This window comes from Nerophis lumbriciformis, linkage group LG12 (assembly GCF_033978685.3).
Source record: "Nerophis lumbriciformis linkage group LG12, RoL_Nlum_v2.1, whole genome shotgun sequence".
Classification (NCBI taxonomy): Eukaryota; Metazoa; Chordata; class Actinopteri; order Syngnathiformes; family Syngnathidae; genus Nerophis; species Nerophis lumbriciformis.
Genome location: NC_084559.2, coordinates 30510629 through 30531754, shown reverse-complemented (window position 1 = coordinate 30531754; position 21126 = coordinate 30510629). Strand labels below are relative to the sequence as shown.

The following is a 21126-nucleotide window of genomic DNA, read 5'->3' as shown; positions in this document are numbered from 1 at the left end:
TGAAAATAATCAAGGTGTCTTTCGAATACTTTACAAATTCTTCAAAGCGTTTTGATTGCACACTTGCTAAGAAATATAGAAAGATTGTCTTTCAACCACAACAAATACCGCTCTTGAACAAAGCCATGCACAATAGCATTTATGAACACGGAGGAATAACAATGGCAAAATGGTACAAAAATGAGTTGCTGATTAACAAGAAACACCTACTCAGAAACAGCATATTAGTGCAACGTCAACCAGGCTTTGGCAAATGTTTATATTGATTAGTACTCAAAGCTGAAGCTGATTTTTCTATGGTGAAACAAGCTGAAAGTGGGTTACATGAATATACCAGGTCAGGGTGTTACTTCATTCTGGGATTATAGTCATGTAACCAAAAGTGACTGAAGCTAAGGTTGAAGGCAACAATTCCAAGTGACCAATTTAGTACCAAGAGTGACATGTCCAAACAAGTCCGGGCAGCCAGTTGCACTCTTACATTTCCATGTCCTCCTCTCCACAGCTCTGTGCGACTGGAAAGTTGTAGAGATGAGAGTGTGTGTCTGCAAGCGCAGTGAGGGGACTGTGAGGGGTGGGAGAGGGGCACGGAGTAGGAGGATGTCTGGAGACTGTCTGTTTCCTTTGTTTCTGTATGGAACCTCTTAGTCTGCGACAAAAGGGGTCTTCTGGTGGCCGCCACAACACCAGCTCCATGCAGGACTGGCTCCTAAACGTATAAAGGAGAACAGAATGAATGTGGACCAACGTGTTTGGCAAATATTTCAAGAGCGTTTTTTCAAGAACATACACAGATTGAGCTACTGTGTGGGGGAGGATGTCTGTGATGCCGCGCTGCAGGCCTTCCTTTAGACTGTCGGAGATGACCAGCACCGGCCTTCTTTGGGCCGGCTCCACGTCAAGATCTTCATCCTCGTCGTCATCCTCCAGCGTTATTCTGTCCAATGACAGATCATAGTCATCTTAATTATGTTCTTACGTGACACATTGAGTTTACAATAATTGGTATAATATTGCTAAGATGATACAACCACTACAGCCGTGGTTAGGCATGAGATTCTGATAGTATTATCACAGCTCTAAATTAGGTACTTTGAAAAATTACTTTTCAGCTAAACAACCTTTTTTAAACAATATAAAAGAACATGATAAACAGAAGAATATGTGTTTAGAATAACTGATTTTTTTTACAGAAATGATAAAGTATTAATGCAGTCTACTGTTGCTATACCTGCAACTCAAGTAACATGAATATTTAATTTGTAAAAAATGGCAATATAGTCATCATTGCACTTCTAAATTTTTTATATTTTTATATATTTGCACATTGTTTTTCTAGCATGCACACATCGCACTGTATGGAATGGCCTCAATCTCGTTACCTTGCGTAATGACAATAAAGCTGATTCTGATTCTGATTCTGATCTCTTGCACATTGCAGCTTCACCACATCAGATATTTTTAAGATATTTTTAAAGCATATTCTACAATTTTTGGGGTCATAAGTTAAGAATTTCAATTATAAAAATGGCTAAATGAACACAATTTTTTTTTTAAATCTTACAATAGTAATGGCCACTCAAGGAGCCCAAACCAATCAGCCAAGCTGTTCAGTATCGTGGCCACTGATTGGCTCAGCCTCAGTCAGTATTACTATAGCGCATTTGGAAAGTATTCACAGCGCTTCATTTTTTCCACATTTTGTTATGTTACAGCCTAATTCCAAAATGGAATACATTATTTTCTGTTCTCAAAATTCTACAGATAACACCCCATAATGACAAGGTGAAGTTTTTTGTTTTGTTTTTCATTTTGAATTTTTTTAATAAAATCACATGTACACATGTATTCCCAGCTTTTGCTCAATACTTTGTTGATGCACCTTTGGCAGCAATTACAGCCTCAAGTCTTTTTGAATATGATGCCACAAGCTTGGGTATGGCGTTTCTCAGTTGGTAGAGCGGCAGTGCCAGCAGCTTGAGAGTTCCAGGTTAAATTCCAGCTTCTGCCATCCTCGTCACTGCCGTTGTGTTCTTAGGCAAGACACGATACCCTTGCTCCCAGTGGCCCTCAGACTGGTTTAAATATAGCTTAAATTGTAGATACTGGGTTTCACAATATAAAGCGCTTTAGGTCTCTAGAGAAAAAGCGCTATATAAATATGCCTCACACACCTATTTTTGGGCAGTTTTGCCCGTTCCTCTTCGTCCATTCCTCTTTACCTCACCTCTCAAGCTCCATCAGGTTGGATGGGAAGTATTGATTTTCATCCAGGATGTCTCTGTACATTGCTGCATTAATCTTTCTCTCAGTACATCAGGGGCCAATACAGCGACTCAAAGAGGAACGATCCGTTAGGTTCACCAGGATACGTCCCTCCTCCAACCACGCAGTTTGACAGCTGCCCTCCTCGACTGAGCGAGGTAAGAGCAGTCGTCAAGAAAGCGAGGTCAGCATCAGCTCCTGGGCCTAACGGAATCCCCTACAAGCTATACAAGAACTGCCCCCAAGTGCTGAAATGCTTGTGGAAGCTAATGAGTACATCATGGAAGAATCTACTCATTCCGTCGGAGTGGCAAAGAGCTGTGGCGGTGTTTATTCCGAAGGAACAGGAGTCCCATAACATCAGTCAATTCAGGAGCATTGCTCTGTTGAATGTCGAGGGAAAGATCTTCTTTGCAGTCATGTCCAAGAGACTAACCTCTTACCTCACGGAGAACGGCTATATTGACACCAGCTGCCAGAAAGCAGGAGTACCAGGTTTTCCAGGATGCGTGGAGCATTCTTCAATGATTTGGGCACAGATCCAGAGGGCCAAGCAGGAGAAGAGCGACCTCCACGTGGTGTGGGTTGACCTTGCCAACGCTTATGGTTCTGTCCCGCACAAACTCATCCAGTTTGCATTGGAGTTCTTCCACGTCCCTGTTTCCATCATCAACCTGGTAACCAGCTACTTCAGGGACTTCCAGATGTTTCAGCCTCCAGGATTTTACAACAGGATGGCAGCGTCTGGAAGTAGGCATCGCCATGAGGTGTTCCATCTCCCCAGTCCTCTTTGTCGCAGCTTTTGAAATCATCCTCCGTGGAGCCCGCCAGACTGTAGGAGGAATGAGGCTGCAGACAGGGCAGAGGCTTCCACCACTCCGAAGCTACATGTACGATGTCACTGTGGTGCTGCAAACAGCCCCATGCACGAGAAGGTGTCTGAAGAGGCTGGATGAGCTAGTGACATGGGCACGGATGAAGATAAAACCCTCCAAGTCACGAAGCCTCTCCTTGCGCAAAGGCACCAGGAGCGACAAAACCATCTTTGTTGCAGGAGGTGAGCAAATCCCTCTACTGGTCAACCAGTCCATCCAAAGCTTGGGGAGGCAGTACAATGCGGACCTGTCGGACAAGCACGCAGGCAAGGCAGCACGGAAACAACTCTCAGAAGGCCTAGCGAGTATCAACAAGAGCCAGCTCCCCGGAAAGTACAAGTTGTGGTGTTACAACTTCACACTGTACCAAAGGGTTATGTGGCCACTGAAGATGTGCGAGATTCCATCCTCAACAGTCAACGGGTTGGACAGACTAGCCAACTCCTACATCCGAAAGTGGCTGGGCCTACCGCGTTGCTTCTCCGACAATGGCTTATTTGGGGCAACTTTGCTGCATCTGCCGATCCAGTCCATCACCCTGGGCTATAAGCAAGAGAAGGCCAGACTGGTCCTTGAGCTTGAAGAATCCTCAGATCCTACAGTGAGGAATGCACGTGTACCCACCCGAACAGGCCGGAAGTGGCAAGCAGGGCCAGAGGTCGCCAAGGCCATTGGCAGGCTCCAACACCAAGAGATAGTTGGCAGGGTGCAAGTAGGGAGAGCGGGGCTTGGCTGGGGTGATTCTTCACGCCTCTGGTCCAAGGCCACAAAGAGGGAACGCAGAGCCATGGTTGTGGAGGAGGTCTCAAGGGCAAACCAGGAGCAATATACCATCAAGGCCGTGTCTCAAGGTCGCCAAGGAAGATGGACCACTTGGGAAGGTACCATCAGCAGACCCATCAGCTGGGCCGACCTATGGAAGATGCCACAAGCCAGACTCAGCTTCCTACTCAGGGCAACCTATGACACCTTACCATGCCCTAGAAACCTCCACCAGTGGTTCGGCCAGGAGGAGAGCTGTCCCCTGTGTGGTGCTCCCAACGCCAGCCTGCAGCACTTGCTATCAGGCTGCAAGATCGCGCTGACACAGGGTCGCTACAGATGGCGGCATGATCAAGTCCTGAGGAAACTGGCCGAAGTCCTGGAGAGCAGTAGACAAGAGGCCAACAGCCAGCCCATAGCCAAGCAACTTCCTGTCATGTTTGTGAGGCCAGGGGAAGGCAAAGTACACACCAGCCGACGAGGCCCCCGCAGTTTCCTCTCTCTGGCAAGGGACTGGAGTATGAAGGCTGACATCGGCAAACAGCTCCAGTTCCCCCGTGAAATCACCACCACTTCACTCCGCCCAGACATCGTGCTATGGTCTGCTGTTACCAAGTCAGCCATACTGATCGAGCTCACCATCCCCTGGGAGGAGGGAATCCAAGCAGCCTACGAGCACAAAGCAGCCAAGTATGCAGATCTGGCTGCTGAGTGCAGAGAGGCAGGCTGGTCCACTACCATCTACCCTGTGGAAGTAGGCTGTCGGGGCTTCGTCGGCACATCATCTATAAGGCTGCTCCGAGATGTGGGAACGACTGGGGCTAAGCTTCAAAGGAAAGCTAAGGCCCTTGCTGAGGAAGCAGAAAAGGGAAGCTTCTGGTTGTGGCTGAGGAGGAGGGGGTCGAGGCAATAAGATGGGGCAGCTGCAGGGGGTGGCAGGGAGACGTCCCTGCCACCGCTCCGCCACCAGGAGGCGTTCCGGGGTTAAAGAGAGCGAAACTCCAATGATCGGTGGTCCCCGGCTGATGACCCTGCAGCTGACTCAAGGCGCGTTAGGCATACTTGCCCAGCAGAAACAACACCATATCTGTACAATCAATCTCTATCCTGACTAGTTTCACAGTAAACTGAAAGTGAACTGAACAGTTCTTGCCACTGAAAAACATCCCCAGAGCATGATGCTGCCACCATCATGCTTCCCTGTCGGGATGGTATTGGCCTGGTGATGAGCGGTGCCTGGTTTCTTCTAAACATGACGCCTGGCATTCTCAATATTTGTCTCATCAGACCAGAGAATATTGTTTCTCATGGAGTCTTCAGATGCATTTTGGCCAATTTTACAAGGAAATTGCTTCCGTCTGGCCACTATACCATATAGGCCTGATTGGTGGATGCAGAGATGGTTGTCCTTCTGGAAGGATCTCCTCTCTCCACAGAGGAATGCTGTAGCTCAGACAGAGTGACCATTGGGTTCTTGGTCACCTCCCTGACTAGACTAAGATTAATGCAGCAATGTACAGAGACATCCTGGATAAAAACCAATGCTTCTCATCCAACCTGATGGAGCTTGAGAGGTGCTGCAAATAGGAATGGAAAAATAAGAATGGGTGTATATTGGATTGAAAGAGTGTAAAGGTGACTAAGGGGTGTTATTTCGTGTCCAGAGGGCTCTCATTATGTTGAAAATTATATTTAGAAGGTAGTAAAACGTTTTTCATGCTCTAGCTGTAAAAATATATTCCAAATTAATAATTCCTGCTTTGTGGAAATGAATTTATCGCGTTCATATTCGGAACCAATAAACAGCAATACTGTAAATGCAATCACTAAGTGGCTGAAGAAGATCACAACATTAATAATTGCTGAAAAGACATTTTGTGGTAAGATTTTATTTTATTTTTTAAATATAGGCAGGATTTTAAAACTGCATCTCTACATGTTTTGGAGACATGCTTGGGAGTGCGTTTTGGAGTTGTTGACGTGTGTATTTGATTAGTTTTGATTAATTTGCTGCCTCAATTGCAACTTTATTTTAGTGTTTAAGTAAAACATGTTATACATGTGCTTCTATTCTTTGCGTCATGTTAACTAGCTGGTGTTAGCATGCGATATCATACTGAGTAACAAGTTAGTATTTGTGTCACTAATGCCAGAAGCAAAGAGTAGTCAGTTCATGTAAAGACAGTTTTGACATTACCCTAAATATAGCATACAGCGATTGTTTGTGGGCCCGTAGATCCTGGTCAATGAGTTGCCTTTCTCTTGCTGCCATGTCTGCGCGATGGGATAAGTCAGCATTTTTTAGGCAGGTGAAGGATTCCCAAAAAGCCCATTTAGACATTTTATAAGGATGAAAAAGTTCAGGGGACTAGCCTCTTACATCTGTCACACAGCCTGCATGCACCTGGAAGAGGTTCTGATATTACCGCTGCAGCCACACACGACCTGAAGGACTCCTAACTTGTACTTATACCGTACAGACAATATTAGGGACAATTTTAGTGGTTTTGAAAACAGTCACTTTTTTTTTTTCGGGGATTAAACCAAAATGAATGGGTAAGACATCTTAATAATGGAGATTGACCAGTTTTATTCAAGATGAGAATGAAAAATGGACCACTGCAGGGACGTGCCAACTTGAGTGTCATACTGCATCTTCAAGAACCAACGCACAGCACCTTGGTAAGTTAATTACATGCGTTGATTCTTATCATTTCTAACTGTGTATCCTGAAATTCTACAAAGACTGCTCCATCACTAAGTGTCCACTATGGCACACTTGGAACCCTGGCTGACCTGCTACTAGAGATAGTACCTCATAGTACTTTGAAATGACTAGTTTTACCTATGGAAGAGCATCAACAGTAGAGTTTTAGGGTAGCGGGAGTTTCAGAACCTGGAACAGATTATTTTTATTTTCCATGTTTTTTTAATGTTACTGTAAAACTGGGCTATTCAACAGGTGGCGACTTGTCCAGGGTGTACCCCGCCTTCCGCCCGATTGTAGCTGAGATAGGCTCCAGCACCCCCCGCGAGCCCGAAAGGGACAAGCGGTAGAAAATGGATGGATGGATGTTTTTGAGGCCACATTTCTGGAAAGGTAAGGACAAGGATGCTGGACTTCTTCCTTCACTATTAGTCTTATCTTGTATATTCTACATAACCAGCATCATCTACAGTAGACATTTAAATGTTGGACTATTTAGTTTTTTAGAGTTACAGGAGGGCACTGCAGTTTTTAGGGAACTTCCGCAAAAAAGCTAGTCAAAGATCATCTCGATGGCAGCACTTTAGTGTTTTTCAGTAACTGCTGCAAAAAAGTGAACTGAACAGGCCCAAATTACGAAAATGAGAGGAACTAAAATATAACCTTGAGGAACACCACTAGTATAATTAAAGACGTTCAACACATGACTACCGACTGCATCTGAAGTAAACGAGCTACAGCAACACCTTAGTTACATAAATCACAGTACAAAAAAGGAGAGGACTTAAAGGGGTGCCTTGAGGAACGCCTCAGTTATGTAAATCACAAGTTTAGACCCCAGTGTTAAAATGTCATAGCAAGGATCTACCAATGTGTTTACAGTGGTCCAAGTTCATCTATACAATAAGTGCACTCTTTTGTTTTTAGAAATGTGCTGTAAAAATGTTAGTTTCCCAAGTTTTGAACTGAACTCGGGGGGCCAGTATGGGCGTCATTCCCAGGCCACCAGTTGAATAGCCCTGGTGTAAACTATGTAACTGGATGTCGATCAGCGTCAAAGAATAGATTGTGTACAACCCGTATTGCGTTTTGAGTGTTAAGTCGCTAAATTGCATACCTGTTTTCAATCTCTTGAAGCTTCCTCTGAGCGGCCTCTACTTCCATGCAGGAGGACACAGCAGAGGATGACGGCAGTGAAGTCAGGGTGTAAGGTGTTGGACAAGGCTGTGGAGGAGCACGGTTGGCTTGTGGTGTACACAAAGCAGGACCGCTCTTTGCCGCAGGCCAGTCCGGTGAAATGTCCAGTTCATTCTCCACTGTTAATCTCCTTCTTTTGGCAAGACAACCTCTGAGAGGTTACAAAAAAAAGGAAATTCAGGACTCATTCTAACAACATGTTGAGTACCGTATTTTTCGGATTATAAGTCGCAGTTTTTTTCATAGTTTGCCCGTGGGTGCGACATATACTCCGGAACGACTTATGTGTGAAATTATGAACACATTACCGTAAAATATCAAATAATATTATTTATCTCATTCGCGTAAGAGACAAAGCAAATGGCAGCAATCGTCACACACACGTCAGCAATCGTCACTCACACGTCAACTAATAAGAATTTGGCGGGGGAGGGTCATGGCAGAAGTGCATTGTGGGTCATCAACATTGGCAGTAACTTATAAAAACTGAGAAGGACTGAACAAAAACGGCACCGAAAAGGAAATCATATACTGCAGATTACAAGCTGGACGTAGTGAAATATGCAGCAGAGAACGGCAATCGAGCAGCAGAAAGAAAGGACATACCAGAGGCGACACCGGGGAGGAAGATTTCATGGGATTTAGCGATCGGGAGTGACAGATTGTTTGGTAAACGTATAGCATGTTTTATATGTTATAGTTATTTGAATGACTCTTACCATGATGTGTTGCGTTAACATACCAGGCACATTCTCAGTTGGTTATTTGTGCGTCATATAACGTACACTTATTCAGCCTGTTGTTCACTATTCTTTATTTATCTTAAATTGCCTTTCAAATGTCTATTCTTGGTGTTAGATTTTATCAAATACATTTCCCCCAAAAATGCTTTATACTCCAGTGCGACGTACATGTTTTTTTCCTTCTTTATTGGGCATTTTCGGCCGGTGCGACTTATAGTCCGAAAAATACGGTAAGTATTTTTCTTACTTACTCATCATCCACTCTCCTCCTGTGCTTTCTCAGGCATCTCGCCTCCCAACTGCTGAGAGACACAAACAATTATTGCAGATTTCAGAAAGTTGTTAATGAAATGAAAAGAACTCAAATAATCCTTACTTGCTTGACATTGCTCCCTTCTGCAGGTGGTCAGATGCACTAGGATGTCCAAGATCAAATTCGGGTAGGCTTGTGGGCCCAGAAAATGTGTACATGGTAGCTAGCAAACCCACCTGACTGCTTGTGGGCCCCAAGTGATGCATTATGGTCCAGTCGGCCAGGTTATTATTTTAAAAGGCATGTGTGAGGGGAAACATGGACATATAATTACATATCCTGTTTTGAGGCGCTTAGTGGACATTTATGCAACTTTGGAGTGTGGTAAACAACAACAAGTCATACATTTGTCAATACAACTCTCGCTTTGTCGCATGAAAACTACACCACTGCAGGCTAATATTGGAACATGACGCAGATAACTTGAAATAGTATCTTTGCTAGGAGCTAAATAGCAACTTTGTGAGGGTGGCTGGTAAAATAAGCCGTGCATCTGCCCTGCCCCTTCGTGTTCATTTGGACTGTTGTTTTCTTTTGCTAGCTCTCTACTCTCTTACGTTGTAAATCACATTGAGATAGCAAGATAACAGACTAAACAAGAACAATCTTACTAACCTAATAACGAGCCCTCAAACGCTTGGTCCCCGCAGAATGAACTGTTTATAAAGCAGAGTGGATTTAAGGATAGCAAAGAGTGACATGCACCGGAAGAGTTGCTAATGTTCTAGAACACGCAAAGCACCCTGGGAGTTGGAGTTGTCTTAAAGCCTGCCTAGAGTGGAACATTAAGTGTGACAAAAATGTTGTTTTTCTTTCTCCATTAGTATTCCAACGCAACCAATAATACACTGAAGAGTTAAGAACAAGATATCGCTTTGTAATGTATATGCACCGGAAGAGTTGCTAATGTTCTAGAACACGCAAAGCACCCTGGGAGTTGGAGTTGTCTTAAAGCCTGCCAAGAGTGGAACATTAAGTGTGACAAAAATGTTGTTTTTCTTTCTCCATTAGTATTCCAACTCAACCAATAATACACTGAAGAGTTAAGAACAAGATATCGCTTTGTAATGTAGAGTATTTAATAACGTCCAGCTAGTTTATGGGTGTTTGGTAGTAGCTTCCTGTATGGGCGGAGCGCAGCCATGTCAAATGCCAGGTCATGTGACAAGGAATTTTTAAGCGTTATTGTCCTTGCCTGGTGACGACTGTTCTTGCCTCACTACGGGACTGGGCTGACGTTGTCAAGAGGTAACGGACATGACGCTTTAATGTTAAAAACCGATCACAAACGTTGATTATTTTGTCATATGCTCAAATGACGTCACTAACTATAGTTTCGCAAAGGATGGAATTTATTTCTCCTGAACATTTTTATTCTCCGTTGAACATCCAATTATGTATTCTAACCACTTTTATTATTTTTTTACTTTTTATATTCCTTTTTGTTTTCTTAAGGTAATCCAGAATGTATCATCTTGCTTTTCTTTCCGGACTGCTGGCGTTTGCCTCTTGTTTACCTTGTGGTAAGTATAAATGTCTTAAAATGTGAATAAGTAATGGAAAACGTTTTATTACCGTTTGTTTAATTACTGAAGACCAGACTGACCTAAAGAGTTTATCAGAATTGTCTGACCTCTGGAAAGAGTCCAGGTTACAAACAAATGTAGTCACTTGTTCCGGACATTTTTAGATTTTGCAATTATTTGTTGTTCAGCCTCTCTACAATGAACCATTAGAGATTTGTAGTTTGAACAAATCAGTTTGACAAGATTGAATTATCTCTGATAACATGTATGCATAAATGACTAATTCCCTTAAAAAAAAAAGGACATTCCTTATATCTTTGTTTCCCACTGTTATTTCTGCTGATAAGGCAGTTCTGACCTTGCTTCATGTTGATGTTGATTTCAGCAGAGCTGCTGTTATGAATGTTTTCTGAGATACTTGTTTTTCCATCTTTTCAACACAGATACTTCTGGATCAAACCGTGAGCTGCTGCTTTCTTTGAATAAAGATCTTCTTCGATCCCTAGAGGGACAGGACGAGCTCCCTAATCCCAGTGTCCACCTGGCGTTACGACTGTCAGATACCCACAACCTTCCAAAAGAGGAGCAACACTTGAATAGACTGAAAAATAGTTTACACAACAACATTCAAAGGTAATTAAAGTAAAAACACAAAATTGTTGGAATTTTGCTTACCACAAATGTTTAAATTAATGCCTCTATCTAGAATCATGTACAACAGCAAATAACTATAAATACCGCCAGGTAAAAAGACATTGAAAATAACAGCAGTGGCTGTAGGCAACCTCCTGATGTAGTTTTTGGTTGGCATTAGCTGAATTTGAAATATGAGCCAGCGTGCAGCAATTTTATCTACCTTTGCATGCACTTTTTGTCGGGGAATTAGTCGTAACGTCTTGATAAAAGGAAGAACGAGACGTCTTTTTTTCGTTTTTCTTTATTTTCGAAACAGCACGACATACAGACTCAGTGGGTTCAATGATGTCACTTTTTCTAGAAACTTATTTTTTTTTTTCGCCATCTCCTCTGGTCCAGTCATCTAAATTAGTGACACGTGTGTGTCTAAATATGTCACGTCACAATACTTAATGCAATAAATCCAATGATTAAATCACAGTTTTCTACTTACCACTATTGCAACATTGGTTCCGTTGCTGCTGTGTTGTGCAATATACGTGTCAATTAATGCTTACGTGGTAAAAAAAAAAGTTTAATTTCCACTTTCTTGCATTATCAAGTTGAAGGTTGTTTTTCCATTTTAGGCTGCAACAATCCCTAAAACAAAACCTAGCAAAATCCTGGAGGCACTAATTATTATAAAATATGAATGTAACGGCTACCATTGGGTTTAAAAAAAACGTAAAACCGTGATTAGTTACCTCACCTTAAACATCTTAGTGATTCTGCTCTTTTCCTTGAGAAGCACATTTTCTGGCTAGCTTCAAAACAAGCATGAAAACAAATCACATTAAGGTTTTAGAAATAAAACTTGGTTAAGAGATTTCAGTGTGTGTGTGTGCGTTTATAAGTAATTTTTGAGCACATTCAGCAAAACCGTCATACTTTTGGTCACAATAGCCGTGTTGTGAAATGTTCATATTGTGTCATCCCTATTACACAATTACCCCTTCGTGTAATTCTTTATATTCTTTAATACCAGCAAACTGATGGAAAACATGCTTTTGTTCGGCTAATGTAGAATTTAATTTGAAACGGGTTTCAATGACAAAAATAAAAGCTTGGAATAGCTCATTGTTTCAAATAATATAGAGTTAAGAACTTAATTTCCATGTATTCCATGTATTCCATTATTTTGTCAAACCTTAATTATATTTAGAAAAATTAAATGCCGTATTGACACATTATTTTGTAGGCCCTATGTGGCTCCCGGGCCTTGAGTTTGACGACGGTATTTTAGCAAAATCAAACCATGTTGTTTTAAATTAGAGCATTTATGCCAGTATTTTTGTGCCAATGTCTACTGAAACTAAATATTGGGCTGATCTTCTACCCTCAACCTCATTGCCATGAACTTTGTGTTCCCCAGCCTTCTCTCCGACAGCCACCCTGTGGTTGGGAGCTTGGCGTTATACACTCTGGCCTTGAAATCCTCGTGCTATGACCTCAACACAATCACCTTCACCGTCGGTGACAAGATTGAGACGCTGCTGACGCACCTCAAGAAGGAGCTGGAACAAGAGAAAGAATACATTTCATGTAAGTTTGAAATCCCTTTTTAATGGAGCATACAAATGGCTGCTTGTGTATCCAGTTACTGTTGCAACACTGAATGACAAAGTGGAAAACAATAACATTTTTAGATCATTCCATGAGTTCACATACACGTATGTGAAAATATTAGGACACCATAGTGTATATTTTCTATTCCTGAGCTGTTATTTTTCGACCACACACCCTAATAGTTAAATAAATGATGGCAGTCTTGAATTCCACTCAACACTAAATACAATAACGGCGCAAACATGGAAATGACAAGACTTAGACAAACTTTAATGATCCACAAGGGAAATTGTTCCACACAGTAGCTCAGTTACAAAGGTTGGAAAGGATAAGGATGGAAAGGATAATGCACACAAGGGCACAAAAAGAGGGCGGAAACAAAAGGTATAAAGTAGGCTAAAATTGTACCATAGTAGCAATATAAAATATAATATATATGTAATATTAACCTTTTTGGCTGAGAGAGCCATGAAAGCCAAATATTTTAAAATGTATGTCCATAGAGCCATATCATATTTTTAAACACTGAATACAACTATATGCGTGCATTTTTAAATAAGACCAACATTTTTAGAGTATAATAAGTCTCTTATTCTTTTTAATAACATTGTTATTCTGAAGCTAACCAATAATAGATCAAATACTTTTACCATTAATGCCACTTCTTGAACAGGTGCGGTAGGAAACGGTTGGATGGATTAAAATGCATGAGAATGTTTTATATTTTGAACATTATTTTTGACACTGATTACCAGCGGAATCATTCATTACTTAAGCAATGCCAGCAAAGATTTATCTGAGAGCCAGATGCAGTCATTAAAAGAGCCATATCTGTCTCTAGAGCCATAGGTTCCCTACCCCTGTATTATATCATATTATCATATAACATATATAACAAATCCCAATTACCATGTACAATATTACAGTATATGTAACAGCTGCAGCAAAAAAAAGGGCAGCATAAAATAAAAAGTAGATCCAGCAGAAAATATACATTATAAACAAAGAGAGGTAGTTACAACACAACAAACACACAATTGACAAAAGGAGCACAAAGAGCAACTTCCTTTAAGCAAGCGGAAGTGTCCCTGACCATCTCCTGGTGAACGCGACAATGTCAAAATATATATATTTTTTTTACATAAAATGTTACATTTATAATGACTTAAGGCCGACCATAGCTCAGGGTCACTCTAACTGCTGGTAGAAGTAGTTAACTGATTTAGTTGCATGGTTAAAACCTTTTTCTCAAGTGAATACTTGGTATGGCCCAGACTTTACCTCCAGCAGCCCCCAGTTAAATTGAGTTTGAGACCCTCTGATTTAAGTCAAATTGACTTCAAATTTCAAGAATCACCGCAAAATTTAGGACCAACTTTAAGAAAAAGAAGGCTGCTGTCATACAAAACCTCTTTGCAGGGGCGTATGAGGGCCCCCGCAATCTCATATTGCAGCCTCTCAGGCTGCAATATGAGATTGGCTTTTCAGCCGTGCTCATTGTGAGGCTGACAACTGTTGGTGCTATACGCAGCACCTTTGGCCCCCGTAGCTCTTTCATTCATAGCTTCCCTCCCCTCTCCCTTCAGAAAATAATTGATATACCCTCCATACTTCTTCTCAACTGCTTCCTTTATAAACGCAAGTCAGTTTGTCCTACCTGACAGCACAATCAACATTAAAGCACAGGAGAATTAGAACCACGTTGATCACTTAGGGCTGTATAGCGCGGTTGGTAGAGCGGCCGTGCCAGCAACTTGAGGGTTGCAGGTTCGATCCCCGCTTCCGCCATCCTAGTCACTGCCGTTGTGTCCTTGGGCAAGACACTTTACCCACCTGCTCCCAGTGCCACCCACACTGGTTTAAATGTAACTTAGATATTGGGTTTCACTATGTAAAGCGCTTTGAGTCACTTGAGAAAAAGCGCTATATAAATGTAATTCACACTTCACTTAGAAACTATCGTAATTGCTTATGTCATTGACCATCTTGTCAAGTACGATTATTAATACATGAATAGTAACCAGTTACCAGCTCAGTGGCCTTGTGGTTACAGTGTCCGCCCTGAGACTGGGAGGTTGTGAGTTCAAACCCCGGCCGAGTCATACTAAAGACTACAAAAAAAGGGACCCATTACCTCCCTGCTTGGCACTCAGTATCAAGGGTTGGAATTGGGGCTTTAATCACCAAATGATTCCCAAGCGTGGCCACCGCTGCTGCTCACTGCTCCCCTCACTTCCCAGGGGGTGAACAAGGGGATGGGTCAAATGCAGAGAACAAATTTCACCACACCTAGTCTGTGTGTGTGTGAGTGACTATCAGTGGTACTTTAACTGTTTCCAAAAGCATTCTGAACATAACACATAGCCAAGATGTACAGGAATTCTGGGTCCCATGAAAAAATTACATTGTTGTTGTGTTTCTATCGTCTATTTTTGGTTGGAACAACAACAAAAAACACAGGGCTATTCAACCGGTAGCCCAGGAATGACACCATGCCGGCCCCCCGAGTTCAGGTCAAAACTTGTGAGGCAAACATTTTTGCAGCAAATTCCTAAAAACACTACAGTGCTCTTATTGTAAAGAGGAACTTGGACATTGGCAGATCCTTGCATTGACATTTTAACCTTGCTAGCAAACATAGAACACTGGTGTCCCAACTTGTGATTTACATAATTGAGACGTTCATCTCCTTTTTTGCAGTAACAGATTATTTTTGTAATGTGATTTATGTAACTAAGGTGTTGCTGTAGTCATTGGTTCACCTTATTTAGTTAAACGAGTTTTGTTCCTTAAGGTTCCATTTTAGGTCCTCTCTTTTTCATGATTCAGGCTTTTCGACTGGTGGCCCGCGAGTTCAGTTCAAAACACTTTTTTGCAAAAGGTCCATTAAAAACAGCAGAACGTTTCTGTAATTTGACAAAATAAATGGACCAAAAAAATCAAATATCTACTCTAGAGGATGCTGGTGTCAAAATAAAACTAATAGTGAACGGACCGTAGCTTTCTGGAAATGTGGCCCCAAAGCATTTTAGTGGACTATCCCTACCATATGGCGTCTCTTATACAGTCATGTGAAGTGTCTTATAGTTTTTCACATGACTCTACAATATATCCTTTTACAGTATGCCTTCTCCTCCTTTACGCAGTCAGCCAACGCCCTTTGACCAACTATTACCAGTACTCACTGGGAGTGCTCGCGCTGTGCGTGAGCGGCATCAGGGTCAACAACCACGTCGCCAACAAACTCATCAAGGCAGTGGAACTTGAACACTTCACACATGGAGACATCGAGAGCATCGGTGGGTAAAACCTTCTTTGGTGCTTGCTGATATGTTTTATTGATACAAGACACAGTTAAAGATTGTTATAACACATTTTTAAATGGGGGTTGTGCATACTTGCCAACCTTGAGACCTCCGATTTCGGGAGGTGGGGGTGGGGGCGTGGTCGGGGGTGGGGCAGGGCGTGGTTGGGGGCGTGGTTAAGAGGGGAGGAGTATATTGACAGCTAGAATTCACCAAGTCAAGTATTTAATACATATATATATATCTACATCCTGAAAATATGCAAACAAAACTGTGTTTAGATAATTGATACTTCAAACTTGCATAAATAAATCTTAAGGAATATAACATAACTTGGCTTCTGAGAGCTTCAAAATGTAATGAATAAAATGCTAAAGTTGTTGATAAACAAGCAATTATTTTAATAATTAAATATGGTCATTTTAAATGAATTATTATGATAATTTGAAATTAATTATTTCAAATATGTTTATTTTAATGTATAATTCTAATGCCTGGATGTAATAAGGAGTCAGAAAAAATAAAAATAAAAATACAATAAATGTTGATGTTTTTAGCAAAATATAGTAAAAATGTATTTAGTTTTTTTTTTTTTTTTAATTAATAAATATATTTATTTTTAGGTAAGATAAACATAATAATACAATTTATCTCTTGTCTGGATGATTTAGTTCTTGTCACCCTGTTGTCCTCCCGTCGTGAAAAAAGGCTGTCCTCACTCAGGTCCGCATGGAGCTGGAGGGGGCGTGGCCTCCAGCTCCGGCTGAAAATCGGGAGATTTTCGGGAGAATATTTGTCCCGGGAGGTTTTTGGGAGAGGCGCTGAATTTCGGGAGTCTCCCGGAAAATTCGGGAGGGTTGGCAAGTATGGGTTAGTGCGTGTGCCTCACAATAAGAAGGTCCTGAGTTCGATCCCCGGGCATGTTCTCCAAATGGTTGCGTGGGTTCCCTCCGAGCACGCCAGCTACCTGGGGATAGGTTGATTGGCAACACTAAATTGGCCCCCCGCGACCCCGAAAGGGACAAGCGGTAGAAAACGGATGGATGCAGAGACAGTACATCGTCACCATCAATAGTCTTAGTCCCCATTATCACATACACTTGAGGTTGTGCGCTCCATGTCCACTGTGTGTATTTTATAGATACTTACGCAATGGCGGCAATGGCCCTGCAATGCGTGAAGAATGCTGGTTCCTATGTGCACAATACTGCCGAGCTTGAGGCGGCCCTGATGAAGATCCAGCAAAAGCTTTTGGCATCACGAAGGCCCGATGGTCACATGGGCAATGAGTTCAGCACAGGCCTTGCCGTACAAGTAAGAAGAAAAACATTGTGATATCAAATCAACTTCATTTTACCTGTATCACAATTAACCCTCAAGTGACAAAGACTGACTTTTTTGTCCTTTTAGTACATTTTTGCTATATTATTGGATATTTTTTGTGGTCTTATGCAATTCCAATTTTCGCCAAGAGGTTGTTTTCTTGTAAAATTTCTAAATGTCAATGTCCAATTCTTTCACGGGCGTGCTATTCACTTGCAACATTCTATATTACAATAAGTCCTTCATTTTTCAGAGGGCATAACAACAGGTTTTTTACTTTTTTCCTCAAATCTATCTCTCAACTTCAACCCTAAATAAAATACCCAACATGTAGGATTTTTGAAATTGTATTTCAACCCTTCAATTGCTAGTTTTTAATTAGTATTAATTTGCATAAAATTTGTTATTTTACAAATTTAAATCTGTGACATTATCTGATCAAAAGGTCTTTTGAGGGGGCCACATTTTTGATTTTCATATTTAAAACATGCACCTGAGTATAGGTTGATTGGCAACACTAGATTGGCCCTAGTGTGTGAATGTGAGTGTGAATGTTATCTGCCCATCTGTGGTGACTTGTCCAGGGTGTACCCCGTCTTCCGCCCGAATGCAGCTGAGATAGGCTCCAGCACCCCCGCGACCCCGAACGGAACAAGCATTAGAAAATGGATGGATGGAAGTTTCATTTTTTTGTTTACAGTTGATTGGTTCCTGACATGACCACAATAATTAATTTCCACATAAAAGGAAACATTAATTATAAATCAAATATTTTCAAAAGCAGAGAATAAAAAATGTGTCAACTACCTTATAAAATGTTTTTAAACATTATGAGAGCTCTGTAGACATGAAATAACACTCTTTAGTCATCTTTACACTCTTTTAATCCAGTGTAGTCATTTTTCCTGACAGAGGCTGAGCCAATCAGTGGCCATGATACTGAACACGGCGTCTCTTCAAGTGGCCAATACTACTGTAGTACTGTAATTCTATTTTAACTTTATTTAGCCATTTATATGCTTGAAAATGCTTCATTAGGGCAATGTTAAAGAATATGCTTAAAAACAAAACAATCCCGCGTATATGTATATGTATATATATGTATATATATATGTATGTATTACGTATGTGTATATATGTATGTATAGTATGTATATGTACATGTATGTGTGTGTGTGTGCATCTTTTACGTCCTTTAAAAACTAAAGGACTTTTACTGTTTGGCTTTGCAGATAATTAACTAAAATGGCCTTAGAGGGTTAAAAAGGTTGCTAGAAAATCTTAGAATAACCTTTGTGTTATCCCATCATAACTAGATGTAAGACTTACAGGTGAGTGTTTTGTTGTTTGAATGTCAGTGACTTGTATGCCAGTTATATGTTTATTTCTTTATTAAAATTGTTTTACAAAAGTATACAAAATGTATAATTTGTTTGTTTGTTTTTAATGAAATAATAATTACTGTGAATGCCATGCATTAAAAAAGTAAAGAGAAAAAAATTAACTATAAAACTAAAAAAAAAAAGTAATTGAAAATTAAACAAAAAATACGCCCATCTTTACATACTCTGGCATACTGTACATATACAGACAAACATAGTACTCCTAATTGTACTGCATATCAACTCATTATTTCATCATTATTTATCATTACATACTGTATGTCCATTTTATCTCTAATACTAAAAGTAGTTTTTTTTGTATCAGTTAAAGTTATTAATGGTAAAATGCGCTGCTTGTCCGGAATATACAAAATAAGACTATTAGTGAAGAGAGAAGTCCGGCCCCCCGGCCCTCAGCGGTCTAGAAAATGTGGCCCCCAAAACAATTTAGTTGAATATCTCTGGTCTATGTATTAATACCAAAATATATATTAAAAGACAGCATATGAAAAATAAAGGAGGAAGAAAACTTCAAAAATAATAGTTTTACATATAAACTATACGTATATTTGTGTTCAACATGACACATCTTCCATGATTATAAAGAGATCATGAGAGAAACATGGTTAAAGGTTCTGTTGCATTATGTTTGTAGATCATCCACTCTAATAATGCATCTTTTAAACATGACATGCAGGCTTTACTGGCCATGGGCAGCCTGGTGTCCGAGTGCGCTGCTTCAATGGAGGCCCTGAGGAGGGATGCTCGAGGCAACACGTACCACAACCCTATGGCCATATCTCAGCTCCTGCCCGCTCTCCTGCAGAAATCCTACTTGGCAGTTCAGAGCAAGGACTGCCTCAATGAAGACAGTATGTACGGTGTTGGTATCCACCACTGCTGATATGGGGCTTGTGTCTGCATTGTCACATGTTGTGTACGTCTAACACACACAGACACTCTGGTTCTTGAGCCCATCGACCCCGTGGAGGTTCTTCCCAGTGACACCAAAGTGGCAGTGATGTTGGAAGTGGTGCCAACCAGCGGGACATCTTCTGTTTACCACCTGGATGTGCCAAAGGGAAGCTCTCTGTTAGAGGCCCTCCAACTCCTCAAGGGGAAAAATGTTGGCTTCACGTAAGTTTGTGAGATCAGATTTGATTCGTGGAGGTTTTCACAGTGTTCCTAAAAAGTGTATCTGTGGCAGGTTTGAGAAGGAATCGAGCTTGTGGGGACCCTTTTTAAGTGTGGTGAATGGGGAGCGGGCCAGGCAGAGCGATCGTAGATACTGGCACCTCTCATCTGATGGCACTGCTCTCACTGAAGGTGAAAACACACTTACACATTGATTGATTGATTGATTGAGAAGTTTATTGACATCTTAAAGAATTGAATCCATGTAATGCTTTAAAAAGGCAAATGGATGGCACAAAAAGCCAAAAGGCTTGTTTCCTTTGTGGCCCATTAAATATTCATCACATTTGATACATTCAATAATAAAATATATATAACCTGTAACATGTATATAAAAAATGACGTTACAAAATGGATAAATGATGTACATATACACAGTACGCATGTCAGGTGATGTGAAAAACAATATATACAAAACATGGGGGGGTATATACATTATGTACATGAAGGTACGTCTTATTTATTTATCTCTATAGCCTTGTCTCACCTGTGTTTTGTTTCTGTGTTGTTTCAGGTATCGGTGATTTCAAAATTGAAATGGCTCAAAAGGTCACTATCAAAAACACAAGCTATTGATAAGTGCGCCGTCATCAATCAAAACTGATCGATTTGGATTAAAAGCAGCTTTGATTTGTTCCAACTCTTAATTGTTGTAACTGATGATTGTACGGAAATGGTCAGTCTGTGAATGTTTCCAATGCAAAAAAGGAAGTGTTAATGTTTTTTTTATAGGTTGTTCAATAAATTGAAAATGTCCATGTGTTGCCTTTCGATAAACATGCATGTAAGACACTATAACTACACCAATACAGTATGTCTAGAAAATAGTTGATAAATACCGGTAGTTTAATACAGCAATACCATTAAAGGCTTCATCACTGCCCGATTTACTGAGCTGTAGAGATGTAACATTCATGAACGAGTTGAGTCTTGTAAACGGCTCTTTTTAAGTGATTGATGGAGAGCCAATTCACAGTTGCAAACTTCATTTGTGAGGCGTTTTTTTATGCAATTGTTTATTTTTAATTTACACAAGGGGGTGTGATTAATACGATCGAAGGCATTGTCATTGCCCAATTTTACTGAGCTGTAGAGATGTTGTCTTAATTGAGTCTTCTGAACGACTTTTTAAGTAAACGACAAGAGCCACATCGGGAGGAGCCAGATGAGGTGGTTCGGGCATCTGGTCAGGATGCCACAGGGAAGGCCACGGGGAAGACCCAGGACACGTTGGGAAGACTATCTCTCCCGGCTGGCCTGGGAACGCCTCGGGATCCCCCGGGAGGAGCTGGA

At 41.1% G+C, this 21126-nt stretch overlaps 2 protein-coding genes across 7 annotated transcripts; one reads left to right on the top strand and one right to left on the bottom strand.

Moving 5' to 3' along the window:
- Positions 1–7: 7 nt before the first annotated feature.
- On the bottom strand, positions 8–9752 carry ccdc117 (coiled-coil domain containing 117). 5 transcript variants are annotated; one of them, XM_061986329.2, is made up of 6 exons: positions 9478–9752; positions 8926–9042; positions 8801–8848; positions 7727–7957; positions 791–937; positions 8–709 (listed from the first exon to the last, which is right to left on the bottom strand). In XM_061986329.2, exons 2-6 carry the CDS (start codon positions 9018–9020, stop codon positions 478–480), a joined length of 753 nt encoding a protein of 250 aa, XP_061842313.1. In that variant the 5' UTR covers positions 9021–9042; positions 9478–9752; the 3' UTR covers positions 8–477. The 5 variants fall into 5 exon arrangements, with proteins under 5 accessions (XP_061842313.1, XP_061842310.1, XP_061842312.1 ...); XM_061986328.2 differs by having other exon boundaries at positions 16–709; positions 8801–8851; positions 8926–9045; positions 9478–9746; XM_061986327.2 differs by having other exon boundaries at positions 18–709; positions 8801–8851; positions 9478–9745.
- On the top strand, positions 8335–20591 carry tcn2 (transcobalamin II). Of its 2 annotated transcripts, none has more exons than XM_061986324.2 (10): positions 8335–8475; positions 10318–10385; positions 10832–11021; positions 12436–12605; positions 15776–15928; positions 17076–17248; positions 19337–19511; positions 19596–19776; positions 19847–19965; positions 20348–20591. In XM_061986324.2, the coding sequence occupies exons 2-10, from the start codon at positions 10328–10330 to the stop codon at positions 20407–20409; spliced, it is 1281 nt and encodes a 426-aa protein (XP_061842308.1). In that variant the 5' UTR covers positions 8335–8475; positions 10318–10327; the 3' UTR covers positions 20410–20591. The 2 variants fall into 2 exon arrangements, with proteins under 2 accessions (XP_061842308.1, XP_061842307.1); XM_061986323.1 differs by lacking the exon at positions 8335–8475 and adding an exon at positions 9990–10110.
- The last annotated feature ends 535 nt before the right edge of the window (positions 20592–21126 follow it).

Bases quoted from the DNA above. Each gene is read 5' to 3' on its own strand.
- ccdc117 (XM_061986325.2), bottom strand. From the start codon at position 9,068: ATGCATCACTTGGGGCCCACAAGCAGTCAGGTGGGTTTGCTAGCTACC. The intron at 938-7,726 runs GTATGCAATTTA...GTCATTGGACAG, and splicing joins CTTCAAGAGATTGAAAACAG to AATAACGCTGGAGGATGACG. The intron at 710-790 runs GTATGTTCTTGA...TTATACGTTTAG, and splicing joins CACACAGTAGCTCAATCTGT to GAGCCAGTCCTGCATGGAGC.
- tcn2 (XM_061986324.2), top strand. From the start codon at position 10,328: ATGTATCATCTTGCTTTTCTTTCCGGACTGCTGGCGTTTGCCTCTTGT. The intron at 10,386-10,831 runs GTAAGTATAAAT...TTTTCAACACAG, and splicing joins TGCCTCTTGTTTACCTTGTG to ATACTTCTGGATCAAACCGT. The intron at 17,249-19,336 runs GTAAGAAGAAAA...CATGACATGCAG, and splicing joins GCACAGGCCTTGCCGTACAA to GCTTTACTGGCCATGGGCAG.